The 26,433-nt window shown below is 37.5% G+C and overlaps 1 protein-coding gene across 3 annotated transcripts; it reads left to right on the top strand.

Annotated features, from left to right (window-relative positions):
* Positions 1-1,179: 1,179 nt before the first annotated feature.
* CDC16 (cell division cycle 16) lies at positions 1,180-26,433 on the top strand. Of its 3 annotated transcripts, none has more exons than XM_087758346.1 (18): positions 1,180-1,363; positions 3,896-3,950; positions 4,893-4,990; positions 5,486-5,524; positions 6,591-6,731; positions 8,681-8,840; positions 9,468-9,562; positions 10,200-10,333; positions 12,047-12,126; positions 13,662-13,711; positions 14,405-14,478; positions 16,780-16,905; positions 17,653-17,805; positions 18,421-18,484; positions 20,236-20,297; positions 22,192-22,327; positions 23,245-23,335; positions 24,447-26,433. In XM_087758346.1, the coding sequence occupies exons 1-18, from the start codon at positions 1,316-1,318 to the stop codon at positions 24,710-24,712; spliced, it is 1,872 nt and encodes a 623-aa protein (XP_087614472.1). In that variant the 5' UTR covers positions 1,180-1,315; the 3' UTR covers positions 24,713-26,433. The 3 variants fall into 3 exon arrangements, with proteins under 3 accessions (XP_087614472.1, XP_087614473.1, XP_087614474.1); XM_087758347.1 differs by lacking the exon at positions 3,896-3,950 and adding an exon at positions 6,070-6,200 and having other exon boundaries at positions 1,230-1,363; XM_087758348.1 differs by lacking the exon at positions 3,896-3,950 and having other exon boundaries at positions 1,236-1,363.

The following is a 26,433-nucleotide window of genomic DNA, read 5'->3' as shown; positions in this document are numbered from 1 at the left end:
AGAGCTGAAGGTACAGAAGCTTGATTGAATCCTCCCTTCTGCCACAGTATGGTCAGGTGGCCATAAAAGCTATTTAGACACCTGAAGGTGTCTTCAGAAAAGCTGAACATGATGATAATGCTGTTAGATAGGACCACTGGATCTCAAGAAACCACTAACAAAAGGATTTGTTCCTTCATTACATGAGCTGATGGAAAGATGAACAACAATTTTGCTCTTCTCAAGATCTCAGTTACAGAAATGTGAAAAAGTAGCAGACCTACGAATGCAGTTTAGTGAAAAAAAGCAAAATAGATCTATGTTTTACTGCAGGGATAAAATGGGTATCTGCCATCTGCAGCACATACGCTCAACAATGCCAGATCAGAAACAGTCCCAAAGGGTGACATAGTGTGAGGTGAAAATCCAACCTAATTAATAACAGGCGGAAGCCACTGAAGTCAAACAGCTCTACATCAAAGTGCAGCTACTGCAAATAGATCAGGAGAAGGCACATGGATCCTATTTTTCTCAAATGAATATTTTTTGCTTGCGACCAGCTGCCATCTTTGTGGCCTTCTCCACGCTATAACTCTGACACAGGTCTTTCCTCTCCATCAAAACACACACAGAAGATTTCTCTTCTTGTGCCCAGCATACCCGCTCCAAGATGTATCGGCCAGCATCTGAATTATTTCAAATGAGGCTTTTTAATTCATTCATTTACGTTACCTGTTTTTCAGCAGTAAAAGCTGGCATTTTTCAGCAATGTCCTAGTGGATAATGATTCCCTAATCTGCGTGATACCAGAATGGACTGGACGATGAAGGACTTGCAGGAAACCTCCTGACACGTCGTCCGCCATGGCTGCAAAGCCTTGAGGAAATATTTTCACCCCGAGGCCGCAGTAGCCCAAGGCGGGGTCTCAGGGCAACGGGTCTCTATAGGAGCCCTCACAGAGACAAACGTTCGCCTCAAAGCTGCGGAGGAGAGTCTCGGGATAAGTTTATTGGGGGATGGACTGCGGAGAAAAGTCTCAGAATAAATTTATGGGGGGGGGGGGGGGAGAATAATAAATAAATTTACTGGGGGGAATGCCCGCGCAGTGGGGACCCCCATCTCGGCGGCCCCCAGCGCCCTCGGAACGATGAGCTCGGGGTGCTGTTTCCGGAAAGGAGGGAGGGAGGACGGGGGGCGGGTTTGAGCGCGGCACCGCCAGGCAGTGCGCCTCGGCGGGCGGGCGGCGGAGAGGCCAGCGCTGCCGGCGCGGCGGGCTTGGCGCCTGGGCCGCCTCCCTCCGCCTTCCCTCGGCTTCGCCCACCGACCGCGCGGGAGGATGAACCTGGAGCGGCTGAGGAAGCGGGTGCGGCAGTACATCGACCAGGTGAGGCGCGGGGGAAGCGACCGTTGGTGCGGGGTGGGGTTTGCCGGGGAAGGGGCGGCTGGCGGCCGGCTGGCTCTCCCCGAGGGAAAGGCCCTCTCGGCCCGGCTCCCCGGCGGAGGGAGGCCTGGGGAGCGGGTGCAGCGGGTGCCAGCCTCTGTGGCCGCGGCGGGGGAGTTAATTTTGAAATAATGCCCCGTTTCCTCTGGCCGAGGAGGGAGCGGGGGCGGGCGGGGATGCGGTGGGCCGGAAGCGCCGGCGGTGCGGTCTCGGCTGGGAGCTGGGGCCTGCGGCCGCCGCGCAACCTGACGGCGGCATTTTCGTGGGCTCTTCCTCGTTCGGAGGAGGAGGAGGAGGAGGAGGGCGGCCCGCTGTGGGAGCGGTAGGGCTGCTGGGTAGCGCAGGCATGGTGGCAGGATCCCTCCCTCACGGGTTGTGCAAGCTGGGCCGTGCTTACCCGGTGGTTACCGCTGCCCATCGTGCTAACCTGCCGCGCTGCAGACTGCTATTAGAAGGGCGGTCTTGTTTTCACTTGTTGATGGATTCAGCAATTATGTTGCTGCAGGGCAAAGAAACAAACGAAAAAAAATAACCAACAGGAAAAATGCATTAATAAATTAGATTAAGTATAGCATGAAACTGCTCTGCTCTATTTCTAGTTCAAAGACTTCATACTGGCATCGCTACTGAGAGAAACCCATCCCTTCAGTTAGCACAAACACTTGTGTGTGTGGCCAGCAAGTCTGACCGAAAGATTGATTGGGGACCTAAGTTAATTTGGGAGATTTTTATTGTTTCGTTTTGCTGTAGTCATTTGAGTTAAGCTGGTTCCCCAAGCTGCTTTGCCACGCAGCTGTATAGACACTTGTGCAGTCCCGAGGAAGGGGCATCACGAGGAACATGGGCCTGCTTCTTTGGGTAATATAGTCAGCTTATAGTACTATAGAACTACTCAACAAAAGTCGTATATTGCCCTGTAGACCTGGATTATGCCTTTCTTTTGTGGTGTTGAGAGTTATTTAAAACCCAGTTCTTGCAGACAGCTATTACATATGTGGGGTTCTGGTTTGGTTTTTTTGTTGGGTTTTTTTTGTGTTGTGTTTTTTTTCCCCCGCCCGGCAGTGCAGATTAAAACCAAACTATTTTCTCTTGGCAAATTTCCGGGGCATTCTTAGTCCCCATGGAGTAGGGAATGTAAGAATACAGAATATACAGAATAGACAAGACCACTTAGGTCATGGAGTGTAGTGCTTTGTGAGGACTAGAATACCATCAGTGTGCATTTTGGAACAGTTTGCCAAATCTCTACTTCAAAAGCATAAAACAGTCTCTAAGATTGTAAACAAACTCCACAACTGTAATGTTGCAGGACAGAGAAAAAGTGATCAAGGCTTTTATAGTGTTGCAAGTCCTTGCGATGGCGGGATATCTGTTAAATGTCCAGCAGATCTGGGAAGCATATTATACCTGACAGCATGGAGAAGGATACACTACTCGAAAGGAGGATGTAGCGAGGTGGAGGTCGGTCTCTTTTCCCAAGTAACAAGGGATAGGACGAGAGGAAACGGCCTCAAGCTGCGCCAGGGGAAGTTTAGGTTGGATATTAGGAAAAACTTCTTCACGAAAAGGGTGGTCAGGCACTGGAACAGGCTGCCCAGGGAAGTGGTTGAGTCCCTATGCCTGGAGGTGTTTAAAAGATGGGTAGACGTGGTGCTTGAGGACATGGTTTAGTGGTGGACTTGGCAGTGATAGGTTAACGGTTGGACTCGGTGATCTTAAGGGTCTTTTCCAACCTTAACGATTCTATGAAAAACAGTAGCCCCTGCTGATCTTCTCATAGAATAATCTCAGCCAATTCTGTGAGGTTTTGCCTAGCACCCCAAATGTGATGGCTACCTTAGCTGAGTTAGTGGGATAGACCTGCAAACTCTGCTTCCATCGGATCTCTAGTTGCCACCAGTGTTATCCATTTCACCCGCATCTCCTGAACTGAGGCCTTAACAGTCAAACTGAGTATCCAAGGATAAGGGGAAATTCACACAGGGACTATGGTTTGTGTGAGGTTAGAGCATCTTGACTGGAGAATTAAAATTTCTTAATCAGAGTGGTGCTGCTGAAGTTTCCTGAAGTAATTTATATGACCTTTTCTTAATATAGTATTCTCTTTCTTCTAAAATGTAGCATTTATTTTAACTGGAAGGAGGGGATTCTTGCTACTTTTTCAGTGATATCAAATCAGCTAACAACCTATTACCATACTTACGTAGCACATACCTTTTGGTCAAAGACATCTGCATTTTATTGAAAATAAATGAACAACCCCAGCTGAAATTACTTTTTGATATCTTTTAGAAGTTACAGTACTTGCCCTTTTGAACTGTTTTTTGAACTTATAAAGACCTCAAACGTGAATCGCTGTCCATTAGAGGCTACATGCACAAGATTTTAAATGTGAATGATGTGCAATATATTTCAAAATAGTCCAGGAAAGCTAACCCCAAATAAATACTAACTATTTCTATTATGCTTTTACAGCAGCAGTATCAAAGTGCCCTGTTTTGGGCAGACAAAGTAGCTTCACTGTCTCATGGTAAGCAGTTGCTTTTTACATTGCTTTTGATTAACTTCTTTCTGATAGTGTTTCATTTTGGTTTTGTTGTTTTCTTAAAGTTGTTTGGCTAAATGTTGAAGGAGTTTGGTGTAAGTGCTTTTCTGTGATCTCTGGAATGCCATTTTTCTAAATAGGGCAGGGCCAATCTTCCTTCCCTTTTGAACTTTGTGTTAAAATTAATGTTTGGCCAAACCTTAAGGTTTGCCTACCTTAAGAGACAAAAAAAAAGAGTGAGCTATGAGAGACAATGGTGGTTTCCTGCAGGACTCACTGTTGCTCTGGGCGACAAGTGGAATGCAGGTTTACAGAGTGAGTTGATGCTGGTAGCCTATGTCTGCCTACAGCCATGGTCTATTTACACTTCTTAAAATTATTCTAGGGGCTTGATCCCACAAAAGCCTTGGTTGCCAATAAAGTAGGAGAGTACTAAGCTGTGCTTCTGCAATCGTAACTTCAAGCTGCAGAAGTCTAATGCTTTCACTTTCACTGTTGTTAGGTTCCCACTGGTCTTTTTTGAGAGCGACAATTCTGGGTTGGTTTTTTCTGCCCTGTGTCCATGGGCAGGGTAACCTACAACTGCTGTTTTTTTTAGATCGGTACCACTGTTGTCGTCTTCTCATGACACACCTCTAGTGTGAGATTCTTTGTATTCACTGTCCAGTGTGTTATCTGATGTCTTTAAAGTTAAAATCTGATTATTTTTTTCATTTTACTCTCTCATTGATCGATATAAATTATAAGTTGTGTTTACACACATATATATATTAAAATATATATAAAAAAATAAAACTTTGTAACTGAATAGGATGCTAGAATAGGGGAAAAATACTTTTCTAGTGAAGAAAAAAGTGAGTATTCTGTATGAAAGTGTTTAAAGATACGTTATAAATTAATGGTTTATAATTTGTTCTTTTATTTTAGAGGAACCACAAGATATCTACTGGTTGGCCCAATGCCTTTACCTAACAGCTCAGTATCATAGGGCAGCACATGCCCTCCGATCGCGGAAGTTGGATAAGGTAAGCCATTTAGTCAAAGACTTACTACCGTTACTCCACTTTTAAACCTCTGCTGCTAACCACAGTGACTTCTTCACCATCAGAGGATAAGGTTTATGGGAAAAGTAATTAAACTACATCATGCAGGTTTTTTATCTGAAGCAAGTATAGCCCTATGTTCAATCGGCCAGATTGAAACTGTTGTCCCCAGATGAAGGGGTCCAAGGATGTAACTGCAGCAGGTATAGGAAGGTGGAGTGTCACTTCAGCTGTAGTTGTTTAAATTGTCCTTCCGCTCTGCTAATGATGAAGGCAAGAGTGAAGCAAGAGTCCTTTGAGAGTTCAATAGTAGAGAAAGTGTTTACAGACTTAGTCATTTTGGTCAGGAAAGATTTTTGGAGGTGAAAGGGATGGAAAACCCATACAACTGAAAAAGGAGAGCGAAAAATGGAGTCCAGCAGTGTAAGTATACATGCTCTCTCTTTATAACTAATATGTATGAAATTTCTCTTTCAGTTATATGAAGCATGTCGCTACCTTGCAGCTAGGTGTCATGTGAGTACACGTTTTAACCTCTATTGGAAACAAACCAAACTAAATAAAAAATATATCTTGGGAAGATGAGGTACCTGACAGGCAATGTAGATGTCTATGTTCATCAGAATAACAGGTTTAGATTTTGTAACAGTTGATTACATTCTCTAACCTTCAGTATGGTCACTGGAGTATCTGTTGTGGCACTCTTCTGAAGAAATCCAACCAACCTTTTTTTCCAAGAAAGAAAATACTCCTCTAATATTTTGCAGGGAAAGAACATGAACCGTTTTCGTCTCATGTCTTCATGTTTACATCTTTAATCGGTTGGTTGTAGTCTGACCAGAGGAGATCTGATTTATGGTTGTATAAATATAGTTAGCAGCTTTATACTTCTGTATAAAATGTGATATGTAAATAGTAAAATGCAGTGCTTTCACAGGAAAACTGAATCAATTGGTAGATTAAATATTTGGGTACAAGTTACTCCCAGGGAGATTCCAGTTGGATATGAGAGGGAAATTTTTCACGATGAGAACACTCAACCATTGGAATAATCTCCCCAGGGAAGTGGTTGACTCTGGTACACTGGACACGTTTAAGACTCAGCTGGACATGGTGCTGGGCCATCTCATCTAGACTGTGCTCACGCCTAGAAAGGTTGGACCCGATGATCCTTGAGGTCCCTTCCAACCTGGTATTCTATGATTCTATTCTATGATGATATAGAAATTTGAAATAGAATAATGTGCTGCTTATAGAATAAGATCATTGTATTTTATTAAAACTTGTATTAACTATTTTTAGAAGCATATTTGCTTCTGTGATTGCATAAAGCTGAAGAATAGATTTTTCTGTAGGTGTTAATTTTATATTTTTTTGCGTATCATAGATGACTAGTAAAATAGTTGGCTGCAATTGTAAAAGGACATATGTGCAAATAAGAATATGCATGCATGAAAAACCTGCTGACAAGCACTGGTTGTTGCAGTCTGTGCCTTTGAAATGTGACGCTGTGTTTATTGGTGCTTTACGTACAGATGTTTCAAATCCCAACCTTATTTTTTACATGCATGTGTTTGGCTAGTATGCTGCAAAAGAACATCAACAGGCCCTGGATATTCTTGATATGGAAGAGCCAATCAACAAAAGACTTTTTGAAAAGTACTTGAAGGATGAAAGTGGATTGAAAGACTCTACCACAGACTGGGAGATGTCACAATCCTCTGTAAGTGATGTTTTTTTAAAGAAATATTTTTATAACTGAGAAAAAAATGTGTCAGGTCAGAAAGTGATTTTACAGCTGCATGAATATGAAACTCTGTGTTTAAGCTTTCTTTTTTAGATAACGTAATTTTCAAAAATGCTGAATTGTTCTCCTTTCAGTCAGAAGTCGCATGTTAGCTTGCCTGTATGAAAGTAACTTAGTTTGCAAAAATGAAGAGTGCTTTTCAACAACTTCCCATAAATTATTTGCAGACACTTGGAAGGAAGTTCATGATCTAGCATTGGTTTTTAGAGTCTTTTAGCTCTATGCTGCAATTTCAGTCTTGATAATGTAAGCTAACACTTCTTTCAATTGGGCTGGCGGTTCTACAGTAACAAAGCAAGTTTTCTTCTCCTCCAGATATTTTTAATGAAATATTTCCTTAATGACTCAAGTGTTGTTCTCAGTGGGACATTTTTTGGTCACACTTGAAAATTATGTGACGCGCAGGTGAAGTTTTTGAAGCTCAGTGAAATAATTCTGTATAGGCATACAGTGAAAAGGGATCGGTACCACGTGTAGGCTGAAGAGTCTGTGAAGAGTCTTTACTTTCGGAGTTATGAATTGAAGTTTATTAGCTGAAACTACAGTGAAGGTGATTGACAGATGGCATTTTCCCTGTAAGACTGAAGTAGCAAAATGGGTTAAATCATCGATGTGAACGGATATCGGATGCTGGTGTTAATGGGCTTAAGGGAGAAGTGGATCAGACTTAGTTACTGCGGTGCACCTTAATGGGAACATTTAAGCTACCACTGCAAGCAAAGGAAGAAGTCCTCAGCTTTGGCTGTTCATTCTTGCTCCCCGTTCCATGGTACTCTGGCCCAGGTGTTTGCGTGGCTCAGTATTGAACTAAACTGGGAAACTATTTTGACGGAAAAATAACCCAGCCAAAAAACTCAACTTACATCAGTCCGTGCCTTCACAAATGCTTGTGATAATGTAGTTCACTCATGCGAGGGCGGGTTTGGTTTGCCAAAGGACAGAACTACTGAAGTGGGGACTGCTACAAAAATTTTTAAATCAAAACTCCTCTCTAGGAATGTAGCTTTTTCCAACTTAATGTAGTTAGTTTCCACAGTCACTAGTTCCAGAGTAAGAATGACCGGTCTCTGAGCTGGTAACAATATTACCACATTAGCAGCCCCCTGGGGTTTACTAGTTGTTAATGCAGCTATACTGTTTCTAGTGTGTGAACTCCTGAGAGAGTTGGTCTGTCTCGTTTGTCTGATGATATAGTGAAACGATACATGAAATGGGTTAACTTTCTTCAAGTAACTTGCTGACACTTCTGTTGCCTTCTGACTGAATTGAACACCCATCTATGGAGTTTTGAAAGAACATGTTAGTTATTAGACATCTTAGCACAACTTTATGGTAATAATGATCTTTCACGACTTTCATTTTTGAAACATCTATGTTTTGGGTTGACAAGAAGGGTGTATTTTTCTGCTCAAAGTAGTTGAGTCCATTGATCTGGCCCTTTTCATCTCAACTGTGGCCGTTCTTGTCTTGCATGAAATATGTGGTTTAATAGTCAGCAAAGAAGTGAATTGGCTTTGGAAGCGACAATTTCCCTGTGTTGACTATGAAGGGAATTTAGCATAAATAGCTTACAACTCGGTATCAGAGAGGTGGATGCTGGAAGTAGAAAAGATAAACTCTATCCTCCCTCTACTTATTTCAAGCAGGTGTTCGTTTGGCAGTAGATAACCTGACAGGGTATTCATTTAATTTTTTTTTTTTAAGCTAGTAGAGACAATACTTTTATTTTAAGACAGCACTAGAAAACCAGGTTCCATCATACATGAAATGCTTTTTACTTTTCAGGGAGCCCATTTGATTTGTGCTCAAAACCAAATTGCAAACATTGATTCAGTCTTTGACCTCCAGCCCTGCTTTTCCACCAGATCAAGAGCTCTATATGCCTTTTGCGAGGGAAGATCTATGATGCTTTGGATAATAGAACCCTAGCAACATACAGCTACAAAGAGGCCTTGAAGCTTGATGTTTACTGCTTTGAAGCATTTGATCTTTTAACATCGCACCATATGCTGACGGCACAGGAAGGTCTGGATAGCAGTATTTCTCAAATACAAGTAAAATTTAGCTGCTTTCTCAATATGCCTTATCCTGGGTAAAAGTTAAAGCAATACTACAAGTAACGGACTTTAAAATGTTAAGAAAAAATAGAAAATGTATGAAATGAGTGAAAATTATAATCCGCTCAAATTTACATTTGAACTTAATTTTTCAGTCTTGCAGTGCTAAGATTAAAAGAAACAAAGTAACCCAGCTGCCCTGTTTGTTAGTTCCGGAAGCTCCCACACTCTTTGCCCAGCCTAAACAATGTTTTTCCTGTGTTTTCAACTTCACGGCTTTGAGTCCATGAAATGTTACTGGTGTTTGCTTAGTTACAGTAGGCATTGGTTAATATAACATTCTGAGTGATAAAATTTGACATGTAGAGTAAATAAAAATAGTGGTGTGTTATGTCATGTTCGTTAAATTGTATTTAAAAGTGTAAAAGGAAAAACTAAGAATTCAATCATTAATTTCCATAATTAGTAGTTTTATCTGTTTTAGTGTATCTGTACTGTTATCTTCCTTGTAGTTTCGGGATGAGCATCATACAATGTTGAATCTTGCTATTTCTTCTGTAACATGACCGCTTTAATTTTTTTTTAATTCACATAGAAAAAGAACTTCTTGAATCTCTACCTCTTAGTAGACAATGTACAGAAGAAGAACAAGAATTGCTTCACTTTTTATTTGAGAATAAATTGAAAAAGGTAAACCCCAAAACTGACCTAAAAGCTGGAGAACTGATTGGAAGTCTTGACTTCAGGTGTAAATTTTCTTGGATTTCATTTATTCTGAACATTGGAATAAATAAGGGCATTGTAGTTTTGGTTATTTTAAAATCCATGATGCAGTAGATATCACTTTATGGGGGTAGTATAACAGTTTTGTGTAAACTTATTTTTTGGTGTGGTGACAGCTTGAAATTCTGATTTCTTATTTTTTTTTTTAGCTTTATTTCTTGAGAAACTTCTAGGTGGGGAAAAAGAATGTTAATAATGTAGGCAAAATGTCAGTTACCTGAAAATACTAGGATATAACATTATTCCATTTTTCCAAAGACAATGTGAGCACTCTGAAAGCCAACTATATATTGCTCAGTATTCATTTCTACATCCTGCACTTAAGATATTGACACTGGCAAACATCTTTCATGTTTTAAATGAGCTTTTAAGTATGTTATAAAAAACTGTTTTACCAAATACATGTTTTATGGACTTTCAGTTTAAAACTAAGAATTTTAAGAAGCTTAATGCTTCTTAAATATTCTTTTAGAACTAAAAATATTCATACCATCTGATTTTTAGATTGGTTATTGTTTCACATGTTTTTTCTTTTGTCTTTCAGTATAATAAACCTAGTGAAACACTGATTCCTGAATCAGTAGATGGTCTTCAGGAGAACCTGGATGTGGTAGTATCCTTAGCTGAAAGACATTATTATAACTGTGATTTCAAAATGTGTTACAAGCTTACTTCGGTGTAAGTATACAAAGCAACTTTGAGGGTTTTTTCTCATGTGGTGTAGTATAATAATTATGCCTGGACTTACAGCGAATATCATTGTTCAATGGATTGACATACGTAAGTCTGATACAAAGATTCAGGTATTTAAAATGTGTAGTTTGTGCCTGGCAAGACACATTATTTTTACGACATGTAGCAGAAGTATCCAGAGCAAAACTCCAGTTAATCAGCACTGTGCTGCACTTCCCTTCATCCATCCTCTTCCTTACTCTGGTACCTTCAGTTTTGTGTGTTCTCTGCCTACTTCTTGTCTGGCCTTCAGAACGAACAGGTTTGGATCAGTTGGTTAGGATGTATGATTTCTCTGGCTGACTGAAGTTACGTTAATTTTGATGTGCAAAGTATCGTGTCTCGGTTGTTACACGGCTCAGGAATACACTGCTGCTTGGATGTCAGATGGGTCAGAACAACAACATAGATTGCTTCTCAACTACTGTAAACCTGAACACGTGGTTGTGGAGTTATTTTTTGTGCTGGCCTGACAACTACCTTTTTAAGAAAAAACGTATTTTTGTGTATGTACTGCATAGTCTCAGAATATTAGTAGTATAAAATAGAAGGGGTTTTTTTCCTTTTTTTTTTTTGTAGTACAGCTTTTTCTTAGCTGAAGCAAGCCATCACTATGTAAAATATCCCATGGAGCCCAGTACAGGCAAGATTTTGGGAAGGCTGTAGAGAATGCTGACGGTTAGGGTGAATTTAAACATCCGAATAAAATCATGATCCTGTTGAAATAAATTACTCCCAATTAAGTCAGTAAAATTATACTATCACATCTTTGTTTCTGAAACTTAATTGCCACATAGAAAGTGGCAGAAGTAAATGTCTCCTAAGGAGGAGACTATCACAGATGCTAGAGCCTGGAAATGAGAGTCTGAGAAGTCCATATAACTTCAAAGTTTTAGACTCCCTTCAAGAGAGCATTTAATATACTTGTTTATATGTTCTTTTATATTTTCATTTGAAATGCTTTGAACTACTAAAAATGTCAGCTAAACTTTTAACTATTTCAAGGTGTACTTCTCAGAGAATGGAGTCATAATGTTGTACTTCTGATCTTAAGAGATTCCTTGAATAGGTTTCAAGACATCTTTTTTTTTTTTCCTCTGCTTAGTTTACCAAATGCTAATGCTTACAAAAAGGGCACATGCTTACAAGCCATGTCCTGCATGCAGTCTGTTGTCTGTGAGACTATCTTCTGTTTCTAAATACCACAAGAAATAAAAAATTAAAACTGAGCTAAATATGTTTCCTAAGGCATACTATTTAGTGTTAAGCTCTGAAAGTTGAGGACTATTGCTTGAAAGTTGCTGTAAAATGTATGGAAAAGGTGAACAGAAATGTTGTTGCTTGCTGTTTGCTGGTTAAATTTCAAGTGACCTGCAAACAAATGTGCATTGTATTCTGTTTTTCTAATTGTATATTCAGCTTGCCAGAATTTTCTGTTATCCTCTTCTGTTAAGCTACATTAATAGTTATTTTTCTAGTCTTAAGATAGCCTTTATTATGTTGTTAATAGTTACCTTCTAGTCACAAATAGTTTTCTGGTGCCTAAAGTGGTAACTAAGTGGAACATTACACACTATAAAAGCACCTTGCTTATAACACATTGAAATTTTTGAAATGTGCATTGCAGACTTTTTCTTTTTTGTTTGTTTTTTTTTTTAGAGTGATGGAAAAAGATCCTTTCCATGCAAATTGTTTACCTGTGCATATAGGGACACTTGTGGAGCTTAATAAAGCAAATGGTAAGAAACACAACATTTAATATGAGTCAAAAGAAGATTGTAAAGCCTCAATTTTAAAAAAGAATTAAGGATGCCAAGAAACCCCCTTATATACTGTTTAAAAAATTAGAAATATTTTTCCTGCTACCTGCAGTCTCAAGAAGACAGTGGTAACTGGGAAGGAAGGGAGTTTCAGAGCTGACAGCAGCAGGGCAGGGAGTAGTTGTGCATGGAGTCTGTATTCATTCATGATCATGAGCGTCACTATCTTTTAACCACTGGGCTATGTAGCCAGAAAGTGAGCTTCACTGTGGCATTTTTGTTGTTTGATTTCTGTTTAGAGGTGATCTTCCTAGAGTATCTAGGTGTACTTTTTCTAATCAACAACAAAATAAAATATGTTCATTTAAACTAGAAGGAACTCTTGAGCAGTGTGTAGGCTTAGGTGGACATGCTTCTTCCATATTAGAAAAAAACTCTAGATTCTCCTTGCCTTGGCTTTGTTGTGAAGTCCTCTTTTTAGTTCAAACAAGTTAATAATCATGCAGCACCTTTGCTGGAATGACAAGAATAGCTTACTTGCAGCTGGGATGGCTTTTTTTCATTTCAGACTGCATATAAACATCCAAATCAAGTGAGTAGCTTGAATGTCTTTAAAACCAATTGGAAAATAGAATAAGGAGCTCATATGATTTGCATTCCCTCAAAGGATGGTGCATTGTATGTATGCAAATAGGTCATTAGGTGTACTAGTACTTCTCAATGTTTAGTAAATGTACTTTTCAGTTACTTGACAGTTAACTACATCTGAAAATGTGGCCAGTGCTCTTACTTTTCTTCTAAGTCTGCCTTAAGAAGTATTTTGTAAATAAGTTGGTATTTTGTAAGCCAGTTTTCATATTTGATTTTTCTGAAGCCAAGAATTGATGCAAAGTACTCCAGGACAAACTCATCACTTTGAGCACTGTACTCTGAAGAAATAGAAGTTTTACGTACTGTAATGCTATTTGTTTTGAAATTGCATAGACAATAGAATTGTTATTCTCATAACTAGAATTATTTTTATTAGAAAAGTAATCACTTAAAATTACTCCAAATAATATAATAACTTATTTGGTTTTGTCCTATTTTCAACATATTAATGCACAGGATTCTGCTTTGAAATTGATCTAGCCAGTACGTTATACCTTTTAGATGTGGGAAGTTCAATAGTGTTTTACCTTGACAAGATACATTGAAGTGTAATACTACAGGCATTTATTTTAATGTGTGCTAATGACCAAAGTTGTTGCAGAATTCTTAAGGGGTGGGATGTATAGCTGCTTATTTATGTGCTGTGAAGACTTATGGGTTGGGGTTTTTTTAGTTAGTTGCAAAACCGAATCTATTTTGAGGCAATTGGAAGCATTACCACTAAACAGAAAACATTTTTGTTCACTTGTGCATTAATAACTTTAGATGTTCTGGATATCTTGTATAGAAAGCTAAATGGCTTGAAACATCTTAATGTTTTAGCATGTTTTAATTTTCTTCTCTTGTTTCTTCCCGCTGTGTAGAGCTTTTCTATCTTTCTCACAAACTGGTGGACTTGTACCCAAATAATCCTGTAAGTTGTTCTAAGCCTTCATTACCAGGTGGTTTTTTCTAGGTGAAAACACATAAAAGTTATAATATAATAGCCAGTTTGAGCAACAGGATTCAAAATCTGTTTCTGGATGGAGCTAGTAAAAATGGCTCACTGCTTTTATTTTCTGTGCATTGTAATTTTCTTTACTAAGGTTCTTTTTTAAAACAAAGTGCCTGTAAAATATATTCAGTGTGAGGTATTCACTTTGAACAATAATTTAAAACAAATGCTACAGTAATAAATGTATATGCCTTTCTGGGCAACCTTTTCCAATGTTTGATCACCTTCATGGTGAAAGTTGTTTTCCTCTTACTCAGTCTGAATTTCCCATATTGCAACTTGTATCCATTGCCTCCCATCCTATCACTGCACCTGTGAGAAGAATCTGGCTCCGTCTTCTGCATTCCCTACCATTAGATAACTGAAGACAGCAATAAGCTTTCCACTTAGCTCTCTCTTCATGAGGCTGAACAAACCCAGTTAGTGACATACATGCCAGCAGTTCTAGCTTGTTTGTATTATCAAATAATTTGAAAAGCTGTGATTTCAGTGAAAATGTTCCTAACTTCTCTAATTATTATCTGTTCCTCTGTTTTGCATCACCTATCATGACGTTTCACTAAAGTCAGAGTGATATATCTAATAATATTCTGTTTTGATTTTAATGTGTAGGTGTCATGGTTTGCAGTAGGATGCTATTATCTCATGGTGGGCCACAAAAATGAACATGCCAGAAGATATCTCAGGTAAATTTTTTTTTTTCTGGCTTTCCTTTGTGAATCTGTTGCTCACTTGCTAAATAAGTATTTAATATTCAAGATTGATTGTAAGGTCATAAAGTAAACAGAAGCCTCGGTAAACTGGTTACTACTAAAAAATTCCTTTTGTTGGCACCGGGTTTTTTTTGTATAGCAATTTAGACCTCAACCTTCTAGATAATTTTAAAATGACATACAGACTTATGTGGGATCTCTTTTGGCTCTCACCTTCCTGTTATGGGCAGGTGTAGTCCCTGCATTTGCTCATGCTGCCAAGCTAACTACAGCTAGGTAATCAAGCCTCAGTTCTTAGCTTAAGGACACTCAGGCATTCTCCCAGGTTCAGGCTTCATATCGCAAAGGGAAGAGTTAGATAGAAAGTTCTGACACTTGGCTGTGTCTAGTTCTTTCTTTGCACAAGCAGCCTTGGATGTTTTCGGTTGGTCAGTTAGTCCAGTGGTCTTTCTTGTAGGTCTTCTGTATGTGTATTGATTACCAGCACTGGCGAGCAGGACCTTGCTGCGAAGTAGGGCATTTGTTTTGGTGCTGTAAGCTTAAACTGGGAAGGCTTAAATCAATCTGTAAGGCTTTCATTTTTCTTCTCAAGACCTTTGTAGACAATATATGTAAAGATGGGTAAGTAATTTAGACTGTTTAAATGCCTGGTTATTTTGAGTAAACTCTTTAAATTCCTGACAAGTACCAGTGTGAAATTCTTCAAGAAGCTGTCCTGAGTGACATAGGTGGTTTTGGTGGTGAAATAAAGGACATCTTTGTTACATCTGCAAGCATCCCTAGCCAGGAAGGGTCTCTAGATGTGTTAGGGGAAAAAGAGAAAAAACATCAGAATTCAGGGTGGTTCTGGTAAAGAGGAAAAAAGGTCTGGTAGAAGTGAAATAGTAACAAGATGCCCAAATTTGTTGGAGAAGAATGACAGTGTACAATTACAAGGCTAGGGACAACTGTGGGCTAGGCAGTAGTTTTTAGAAAAGGATCTGGAGATCCCATGGATAAAAGCACAAGCTCCCATATTATTGTTTTGGAGTCCCAGGCCATCATGCTGGAGCATGCTGAGCAAGGTAGGAGGCACAGCTGGGCAGTGCCCGGTAGCAAGTACTATTCTGGCTGCTCCAGAAGGAGCTATGTACATTCTTCAGATCTTGCAAAACGGCTTACCTCATCACAGCACCAATGAGGAAAAGAACATTTGTGATAGAACATAATCCATCTTTTATAACAATAACACAGCTGTATTGTAATTGTGTCGCTGTTGACAAGTCAACATGTGTGGAGAACTCAAGATGGATGTGAGACATGTGAACTCAATTCAAGAGAAGGCAGTAAACCAGCATTCTGGAGAAGGCGGCCAGTGAGGGAAGTTTCTGAAGGGATTGAAGCTGTTTAGGATGTGGGTGGGAAGATGCAAATATTCGAATATGTATTTTTGTCCCAGGAGGCAGAGAACAACCTGTGCTCTAGGATCTGTGATGAGAAATAATGAGTTTAACTGTGACAAACAAAATTAGATTAAATGTTAGGAAAAACTGAAGTGTTTAAGGATAGTTAAGCAATAGAGTAGATTACTTGTGGAACATGTAGGATCTCCATGTCAGAAGCTTTTAAGAAAAGACTGGGCACATCTGTCATGAGCTGTTTAGTTATGAATGCCCTTGCCTTCAGACTGAGAAGGTAACCTACAGAGCTTTCCAATGTTCCTGTCAAGTCCATCTTTCTGTAAAGACTTCAGGTTGCAGTCTTCAGCTCAGGACTTGAGTGACATTTTGTATACTTCTCTCTTGCACGGCAGCTGTCTGTGATACGAGAAGTACTCGTCTTCATTAAGGCTAGTACAATTACATGGCAAAATTTCTTCGACCTAAGTGTTCATTTGGTATTTTCATATCCTGCTTGTGAAACTTATATTGCTAGAATATATATATATTGAAATGTATAACTAGAATTTTGTAATACATTATGAGTCACTACTAATGTTTTCTGTATTTTGCCCAATTCACCTATGATATCATTGTTTATGTTCAATAATATCAAATAATTCCTGCTGTCCATGAACAGCAACAGAAATAATACAATGAATTCTTGAAAAGGTGTGATACTTTTAAGTGCTAAGTAGTTTGTTGAACTTTTAACTTTGTTTACCACTGGTCATTACAGAAGATTATCTTAACGGATACCTAACTATGTGGCATAGCCTTGCTATGGAAGTAGTCATCTGAAGCAGACGAAATTTAATTTCAGATGCGTTTACTTGTGACTTGCTCTTGTTTTCAGCAAAGCTACTACACTTGAGAGAACCTACGGACCTGCGTGGATAGCATATGGACATTCATTTGCAGTTGAGAGCGAGCACGACCAAGCAATGGCTGCATACTTCACAGCTGCACAGCTCATGAAAGGGTATGTCAAAAATGTCATATTCAGAAAAATTAAAATTAATCCATAAATAGTGTAGAATATTGACCTATATCCCTTTAAACAGTAGGATATGTTTGCAACAATTTTCTGTAGAGAACAAAGGAGAAAAAAAACCCAAATAATTTCATCATCTGCATTTAACTGCATTATTTGTGATTGCTGTTGTGATTTTTATAAGTTCTAAAGTCGAGATTTATATTTAGGTAATCTGTGTTCTACCTGAAAGTTCTCTGAAATTTGTGAATAATGTTTGTCATACCAGGTCATAAACTGCTGTGTAGTAATATCTTGAACAGCTGTTTCATGCTGTGGAGAAGGTTGTAAAATGAGTAGTGGACTAATCATGTCATATTGCATGAAGAACTATAGTATTTGACTGTAGTTACTGGAAAAGGTAATCCCTTACCATTATTACTTCTTCCATATTCCATTTGTAAATGAAACATATGAAGGAAACTAGGGAAAAAAACCCTCAGAACTAACTTGAGCACTGAGAGAATACGTGTAATTCCAGAGCAAGTTACAATTATGTATTGGAGTTCAAATTCTTGTCAACAACTAACAAAGATGTGCAGTCTTTTAAACTGCCCCTTAGGCTAATAGTCCATTTAAATCAGTTTTTACTTGGATGTACATAAACATATGCAAACACAGTTGGCATTTCTTTGTAGTTTGTGATGCCATTCCTCATAAGTGCATGTTTGTTTTTCTGTGGCTTTATTTTTTTAGGTGTCATTTGCCGATGCTCTATATTGGACTGGAATATGGTTTGACCAACAACTCAAAGTTAGCCGAAAGGTTTTTCAGCCAAGCTTTAAGCATTGCTCCTGAAGATCCTTTTGTTATGCATGAAGTTGGAGTGGTTGCATTTCAAAATGGAGAGTAAGCTTGCAAAACAGGATTAAATACAATCTTAAACGTGGATTATTCTGAAGTGTAATGTGTCAATATATCTACTAAAGTACTTACATTGAACTGTAGTTTCTTTTGGTTCTAGTTTAGATGGTGTTTACCCTAAACCGCTGCTTTCTACATTGTTCTTCGTTGTTTAAGATTGAACGAGGAAAGCGTTTAATGCTTGAGGAACATGCAGAGATCGATTACTATCTTGTGTGTGCCTGTCATTGGGTAGTTGCATGCCTTGAAAAGGCATCTGTCTGCACACACAGGTGCATGCATGCTGTGAAATTTTGTACAGCAAAACATTTTGTCAGCTCAGGAGGTTCCAAATATATTCTGGAAAAACTTAACAGATACAAGAACTATTTACTGAATATTCTTGGTTTGCTTCTGATTTTTTAACTTTGTCTTGTTAGCTCTTAGGAGCACATGTAAAATATAGCCAACATAAATTACTGGTTTTTACATCTAATTTCACTCATATGATGAAATAATGTCAAAGAACTGTTCCTTGTAACACCATTTTCTCTTTTTCATTTCTCAGTTAAAACTCTTCACTAATTTACTTTTCTTTCCCCCTACTCCCTCAATTCTTAGCTGGAAAACTGCAGAAAAGTGGTTTCTTGATGCTCTGGAAAAAATCAAAGCTATTGGAAATGAGGTATTTTTCCTAACAACATGCATGATTGTAAATTTGTAAAACTCCGTGTAATATCTTGTGACAAAATATGCTGTGCTTATTTTAAGATAGAAGCAATATAATATAAATTTGACTTTAAAACTTGGGCTATCTACTTGTAATTGAGTATGTTGGAGTTTTAGATGAGAATCATCACGTTATCTTCAGTTCTACAGGAAAAGGCAAAAAGTATGTTTCTATATAAAATTAAAAGAAAATAAGCGTTAACTGGAGAGTGGAATCCAAGTCTCATTCTCAGTACTGGGTCTTGGTAGACCAGTGGTTCTTGACCTCAGCGTGGAACTGGGTGCACGTGTGAAGATGGTTTCTGCCACCTTCAGTGTTAGCCATTTCTGGAATGACTTCCACTTTTGTTTGGATGTAATCCTGTAGATACGGATTTGTTTTCTTTCTACCAGGTAGAGCCACCCTGTGGGAATGGGCCCAGGGATGCTTAACTAATTTTCTGAAAGTAATCAAAACAGTCACTGGTAAAAAGTTTGTCAGGAAATGTGCTTGTAGTTAAGGTGCTTTTGTGAATCAACAATCAACCATTACAACCCTGATTCCTCAAAAGCTGGAACACACAAATGAGTTTGTACCTACTGGTAGTACTGTTTATTTTATTTGTGTGTTGTCATCTTGTCTAAAGAAACACGTTGTACCAGAGTAACTTAAGATGCCTTAATGAAAACAGTACCACCTTGTGACAGGCTTCTTGTGAATTTTAAGATAGGTTTTCTGAATTTTTAGCTTAAATTTATTTAATGAGAACACCACCTCGTGCTACTATAACTGCTAACAAAGCATCTCCTATCAAGATAATGAAGTTGCTTCTAGAGCACAATAAACCTTCTATAAAGTGGAAAGCACTGAAAAAAATAGAATCTTCATGTGGACAAGGCACACATTTACTAAAACAAACTGCACAGATACTAATTTATATGCTCACCATGCTATAAATAGGGTTGTTCTGTTTTAGTTAAAGCTGTATTGTTGTTCATGTGAATGCTACAAACTTTGTAGATCAGGCTTAAATTTGTGCATATGCCTAAATTCTTTTATGTGTGGCGTTTTTCTTGTTTATTGAGAAATACTAAATATCAACATATCTATAAACACACAATTGGAAATTTAGACTTAGAATGGGAAACACCTGAAATAACTAGAGATACAGAGATACTCTTACCTTGTTATAAATCCCAAATTCATAACGCAATCAAGTCCAAATGATTTTTAATTTCAGCAAAAAGTGGTTTAAGGATTTTGTTGGCTCAGATTGTCTTCCGTGTGCCTTGTGAATGAGCTAATTTATTTAAAGCAGATGAAGTTAGACCGTGGAGAAGACAGAAAAGAGATCTTCAGTATTTATGATTATTTTACAAACACCTAATTTGGGGGGTCTTCAGTGCTCCTACGCTGAGAGACTTGATGTGATTTTTACTTAAGCAGAAAACAAATTTTGTTTGATTTGCATCCAAGTTTTACTATTTGACTATCACTAAAGAAATTTAATTGGGTTTGGGGAATAGAAAAAGCAGAAAAATGAGTTATTGAGTAAATGTTTTGAGCTTAAATATGTGTTTCAAAAAGAACTGAAAATGCTTGTGATATTTTTCTTGGTCATGAATGAATTGCCTTGTTCATTTGTATGTTGGTTTTTTTTAAGGTAGACAAAATTCAGTCACAATCTGGGAAGCTGCAGTTATTTGAATTGTTGCATTATTTTGCAGGTAACAGTTGATAAGTGGGAGCCTTTATTGAACAACTTAGGACACGTCTGCAGAAAACTCAAGTAAGCAGAATACTGGAGCTACAATTATCTGGAATACTACGCAAATATGTTTTCTCTAGGCCTATTTCTCATATAAAAACTATGTACAACATGAGAGCAGTGTAGAAGCACCTTATATGAACAAGATTCCCTAAATCAGCTTGTGAACATAAATACATTAATTGCCCCTTATATCCAGTTTACTGCACACAAGTTAAAGCATGTAATGTAAAAAGCCTTTCCTTAACTATTGATTCTTATTAGATAGGAATCTGGTCATAGGCTTTTAGATTCTTGTATGGGTGTAAATTCTAACTGGCTACTGTCCCAGTCCTGACATACTTGAATATGCCCACTGATTTAATTAACATAAATGTGATTTTGTGCTGATTAATTGCTTCAATCAGCACTTACGGGGTTTTTATTGAAGTGAAATATTCAGTGACGTTAACACAACAATAAAGTATGACTTCGTGGTTTTTGAGAACAGAACTATTTCATATTTCATTTCGCATTTCCGTTCTAGGAAGAGAAAAAGCAAGTGCAAAGTACATATGCAAGCTTTAACAGTTTTAACATAGAGAAATGTTTTCTCATTAATTACCTTAATCTGATTTTAACCAGTGTTTTCTTTCGTTTAATCAGTACCGTATCTTTTTTTTTTAGTGTCATGGGTTTAATTGTCCAATTGGTGTATACTGTAATTTTTGTTTCAAAGCTGCTAATGAGAGCGTGATTATGGTAGATATAAGTTGTACTTCTGCTTTGGCAGTAATTGCTTTGTGCTTGAATTGCCAATTAGTCGTCATTTTCATTATGAAATACGGATGTATAATAGTTACCCCTTCTGCCAAGATCAAACAAAAGGCACTGTTTCTGGAATCTATTCATGAGTGTAATTGCAGGTTTTTTCCAAATACGTGTTTCAGTTACAATTCCTCTTGTCTCTTTTGAATTTCTACAAAAAGTTAGCAACTGCTTACATCACACTTAGGACAACTTGCATGGTATTATTTGTTCAGGTTCAGAAAGCCAACCTCATGTATTTCTACATCCTTGTAAACTATCTTTCAAGAAAATCAAATTGAGAATTTAGGCAGCTGTACATATGCTTCGACAACTTACAGAGTTCTGTAATAACTCATTTACTAGTGTTCGTAATACATGATATTGCTATTATGAAAAAGCTTACTGGATACATGTCTACTCACTAGCATTATGTGGTTGAAATTTGAAAGCAGCATATTAAAATACAGTGGTAGTTATCTTTATTTTTAACAGCTTGGTACTAGGATCTCAGACGTGACAATGTAATTTCTCAGAGTAATGCCATAATGTACATTTAATCCTGGTTTTATAAAATAACAAATGCAATAGGCAGTCTACTTAATCGATAATTTTCAAAGAAAGGGTGGCTGGTATTTGAAAGAAATATGTGTAGACCTTCTTTTCTGAGAAGACAGCAAAATGGAATTGACAAAAGTACCAGTGTATGTGGCACTTAAAGGTTGTGAAATTTCTGCCCAGAGAGCTTTTCTCACTTTGAACAATGAGTGATTGCTCCTTCGCTACCCTGGGGAGGAAAATGGAAGCTAATGTCACAATGAGCAGCATTAAACATCTGAAGCAATTTACCATATCAGATTGCTAAGATCATCTCCAAATGGGGTCTAGCTGTAGGCAGCTGTTGTGCTACATAAGGGGAACAAATGATCTCTCAGTTACATTGAGGAAGAAAATTGTCAATATCCATGAGTCTTTTGTGCATTCTATTATGTTCAGAGCATGAAGCAATAATTTTTAAGTTCTTGCAGGATTGCGTGCCACTGAGCTAAGGAAACTATCGATATAATGCTATAAAAACGCCTTTCACCCTGAAGCTTACTAATAGATCTTCTGTATTTAACCCGAACAGGAAATACGAAGAAGCACTGGAATACCATCGCCAGGCTCTAGTACTAATTCCTCAAAATGCTTCTACTTACTCTGCCATTGGCTACATACATAGTCTAATGGGCAATTTTGAAAGTGCAATCGACTATTTTCATACGGTATGTAACTGGCTTAAATTAAAGTGCTGGTCACAGATTCTGTTATTTACTGTTTCGTTCTGGTTTGGTTTTGGAACAGAGAACCAGCGTTTTATCCATCCTCCAAATTAGTGTTTATTTTATAATCTGCAAATTTTTTGAAGAATCTTCCTAAGTTTTCTATTGATTAGGTAAAAAATGGCCACTCTCTGAAACTTAGTACTTGGATCCTTCTTTGTTAGAAATTAATTGAGTATCATAATTGTCATATACATTTTATATGCACAAACTTCTCATGCAGCTGAAATGGTTTAAAATACTTCCAACCTATGCCTTGAAGTGGAGATTTTACAGCAAGTGCAGCATTTAAAGATAGGCTATTTTCTGTTGTCTCAGATTTATCTTTATTATATGATACTTGTGTATTATTATTGCAGGATAGTTTTGGTGATTTCATTTTCATAGAGTAACAGTGAATTTTCCTCAGTTGAATTTTCAGCGTTCAAGTTGACTGGCTTGAATTTAGCTGCAGTTCTATTTACATAGAAGCTTGTACTACGTATATTTAGTTGTAATTACTTGAAGCATGTCTCGATCTATTTCATTATAGACTGTAGGTTAGCTATACAAAATTAACTTCCTCGCAGGTTTTATAATCATTATTTTAGTAGCACGTTATACTTCATGATTTGTGAATGATTCTCTCTCTGTATACATATCGTTTTCTGGTTTTGTTTTTGTGCGTTGCTTGTTTACTACTTCAGCCAGTTCATGTAACAGTATTATTTTGGTTGCGCAACGTTTTGCTTCTACAGTGAACACTGTGCTCTGATAGCATTGTCGAACAACAAACTCGGAACCATCATGGACTTAAGATGTAAATGGTTTTATCTGCTACTGACTACTTTTTACTGTTGTTTTTTTTTTTTTTTTAATAGGCCCTTGGTCTTAGGAGGGATGACACATTTTCTGTCACAATGCTTGGACACTGCATAGAAATGTATATTGGTGATTCTGAAGCCTACATTGGTAAGTCTTTCACTTATGTGACTCAAAGTCATTGAGTCCTTTGAGAGGAGCCTTATTCTTGCATCAAGAAAGACCGTCTACCGTTACCTAGTTAACTTATAAAATAGAGTGTGGTTTTGTTTGTTTTTTATTGGTTTTTTTAATGGCTAAATGAGCCTGGTCATGTGCAATTGCTGACAAGTTCTCTGGTTTTTGTAAGCATCATGACAGTCAATTCTTACCAGTATAAAGAAAGGAAACACTTTGCCATTGGAGGTGGTGGTGGTTTCTTTTATAGAAAATATTGATTTGTGGCAGCTTAGAAACCAAAGGGAAGGTAGAAAAAATAGAAATATGGAGTTAGAAAATCAGAGGGCTTTCTTTCAGCTAATGCTGCTGTAAGACATATGAGCAAGGCATTTTCACCATGTCAAAACTCTGCTCTGTGGAGACAGGATAAATTCTTCTGCCTCCAAAAATAGAGCTCTACATATGGTAAAAAAAAGAAAGTGCTTCATAACAGTAATACATTATATTGCCATAGTTTGAAATATTCTATGAAAGCTTTCTGCCTCCAAAAAAACTTGATAGTGACATATTTCTGCTTCATTGAACTTACTGATTTATCTGTAATGAACACAGTTGATGTCTTGTCAAGCATGTTAATGAGGCTGAAGGCAGTAAAAGCCATCTGTGTGCTCTATTGCTTTTCCTGCAGATTTTTCACACTATTGAAGCAGATGTTTCTTCTCAATATTGTCTTGCTCCATATGTAGTCAGTTAACACATCTGGAAGAACCATGCAGCTGTGTGATATGCATTAATGCAACCCATGCTGTGTGTAACTTAAACAACAGCAAAAGCCTCTTAGAGAATTGGGAAGGGAATTGGCAATTACTTCTAATAACAGACTTTTGAATCTGAGTTGTGCTTCGTATATTGTGCTATTTTCAAGAAGGAGGCTGCTGTATTTTTTCAGAACAACTGTATTCAACTTCAGTCATTAAGCAGCGACAGCTCCCTGTCGGTCTGAAAGCAGAGAATCATAGTAGTTTCTGGATGATAGCTTCTTTGAGATACATTTTTGGGAGTGTTCACTTGGAATAAACTAATGGTTTGACTGTTCTCCTAGGAACAGAGATCAAAGACAAATTAAGATGTTATGACTTTGATGTACACACAATGAAGACATTAAAGAACATAATTTCACCTCCCTGGGATTTCAGAGAATTCGACATAGAAAGACAAACTCTGGATGAAAGTGGCATAGTAACATTAGAGACATCACATCAAAGGAAAAGTACAGATATCAGTCGCCCATTGGAAGAAGCATTTGAGATTGAAATGAATGAAAGTGATATGATGTTAGAAACATCAATGTCAGACCACAGTACGTGACCGTAAATGCTGCTATAGAGCTCATTTTGTCTAGGTGTAATATGGTTGTTTTAGCATTTTTGTTATGGTGATATACTTTCAAGAATTTGCTATTTTTATATGAATTCAAACTACTACGCTGTACTTCACACCGGAGAAATAATGCTTGCCTTAAGGATGATTAAAAAGTATACATGATGGACTATTTCTACAAAATGAATCATACACGATGAAGTTAAAAAATAAATTTACTTTTTTTTTAAAACTGTTTACTGATCCATGTGTGTGCCATCAGTTAGACTGTGAAGGTTTAAAAATAATAGTACTTAACATGGAACCGTTAACAATGTTGTTAAATTGAATAGCCAGTCTAATAGAGTATTATTGTGGCTTCTGAGTTTTCACCCTGTCTGTGAGGAATGCTTTCTTAGTAAATAGACGAAAAAAATCCATGAGGTTTTATACTTACTACTTTATAAGTATGTATTCCTTTTAAGGAGCAATTTCAGTGGTTTTCCATCATTTTGACTCTAATTTGGCATACATTAAATTGATGACAAAACATGTTACTTTGTTATATTTTCTCCTAGTTATTAATTTCAGTTCTTTATCATTATTCTATATTATATCACTGAAAGATCATTTAAGAATTGTTTTTGGTAAGCTGACTAGCCACCAAACTTGAATGGCATAACCGTTAAGATAAATCCGTCTTAACTTGCAATTAGCGTTACACTAAAGTTGTAAGCCACAGTGTACTACAGTAGGGACCACAGTCATTCTCTTTACACACAGTTGTTTTGTCAGTGCAAAGGATTAACTGAATAATACCCATACACAGTTCTTACCAGTCTCTGAAGTGTGGTATTTTTAAATGTCACTGGTTCACTGAAGAATGAAGTAGTAAAGCATATGCCTCTGAAACAGAAGCAGTGATTTGTCCATCCACTAAAGAGGACAGGTGTTTGCCTTCTTAGCATGAATGTTGAATGTATTTTGTGTAAATTTTTCCCTTCCCTTCTCTTCTTGCCTTTTCTGCATACATCGCTGTGTGGGGCTTAAAATTAAAAACTTAATGCTACAAGCTGTCATAATATTTTCTTCTGTGACTTCCAGCTATGTTTTGGCATTTAATGTTAGAATAGATTTCCTGAAGTTTAGCAGTCCCCACTGTAGTGTGAAGTACTTCAGAACTTCAAGAACTGGCAATTTTTCTGTAGACAAAGATTTTTTCATCAAATACAAAAATTATTTTTGTTTCAGTCAGCAAAATAAAATCATTGGTCTAAAATGTAATTTCTACGCTGTATCTCAGTACATTGGTGTTAACATTTAAACATGAATTTTCAATTATACTTTTAGCATAAAATGTATATGTTTGCTTATTGTGATATAATTTTCATCCACTTTATTGGGGCAAGGTATAAAAAAACCCTGACATATTAGTGCAATTCATGAAATATTTCCTATCCCTTTTTTTTGGCACTTTATGTAACTATGAGGAGACAAGGGCTGAATCCAAGTCCCTGTATTGAAACCTTGCTGTCATTTTTGCTTTCCAGCAGTCCATCTTCCTTGATTAATGGTCTTTTTAACTTTCAGACAGACAATGTTTACTTTTAATTTTGCTGATGAATGGGTATCAATGGATGGGCTGATACTGTAAACTTTTGAGGTTTGTTTTTTTTTTAATTTTGTATACAGTTTTGCATTAACTGGAAAATATAAACTACTACTTCTCA

This window comes from Nipponia nippon, unplaced genomic scaffold (assembly GCF_047370975.1).
Source record: "Nipponia nippon isolate SJK-2023a ecotype South Korea unplaced genomic scaffold, ASM4737097v1 scaffold_2, whole genome shotgun sequence".
NCBI classification, from domain to species: Eukaryota; Metazoa; Chordata; class Aves; order Pelecaniformes; family Threskiornithidae; genus Nipponia; species Nipponia nippon.
Note: the sequence above shows the minus strand (reverse complement) of the source record. Positions and strands in the feature narration are given on the sequence as shown.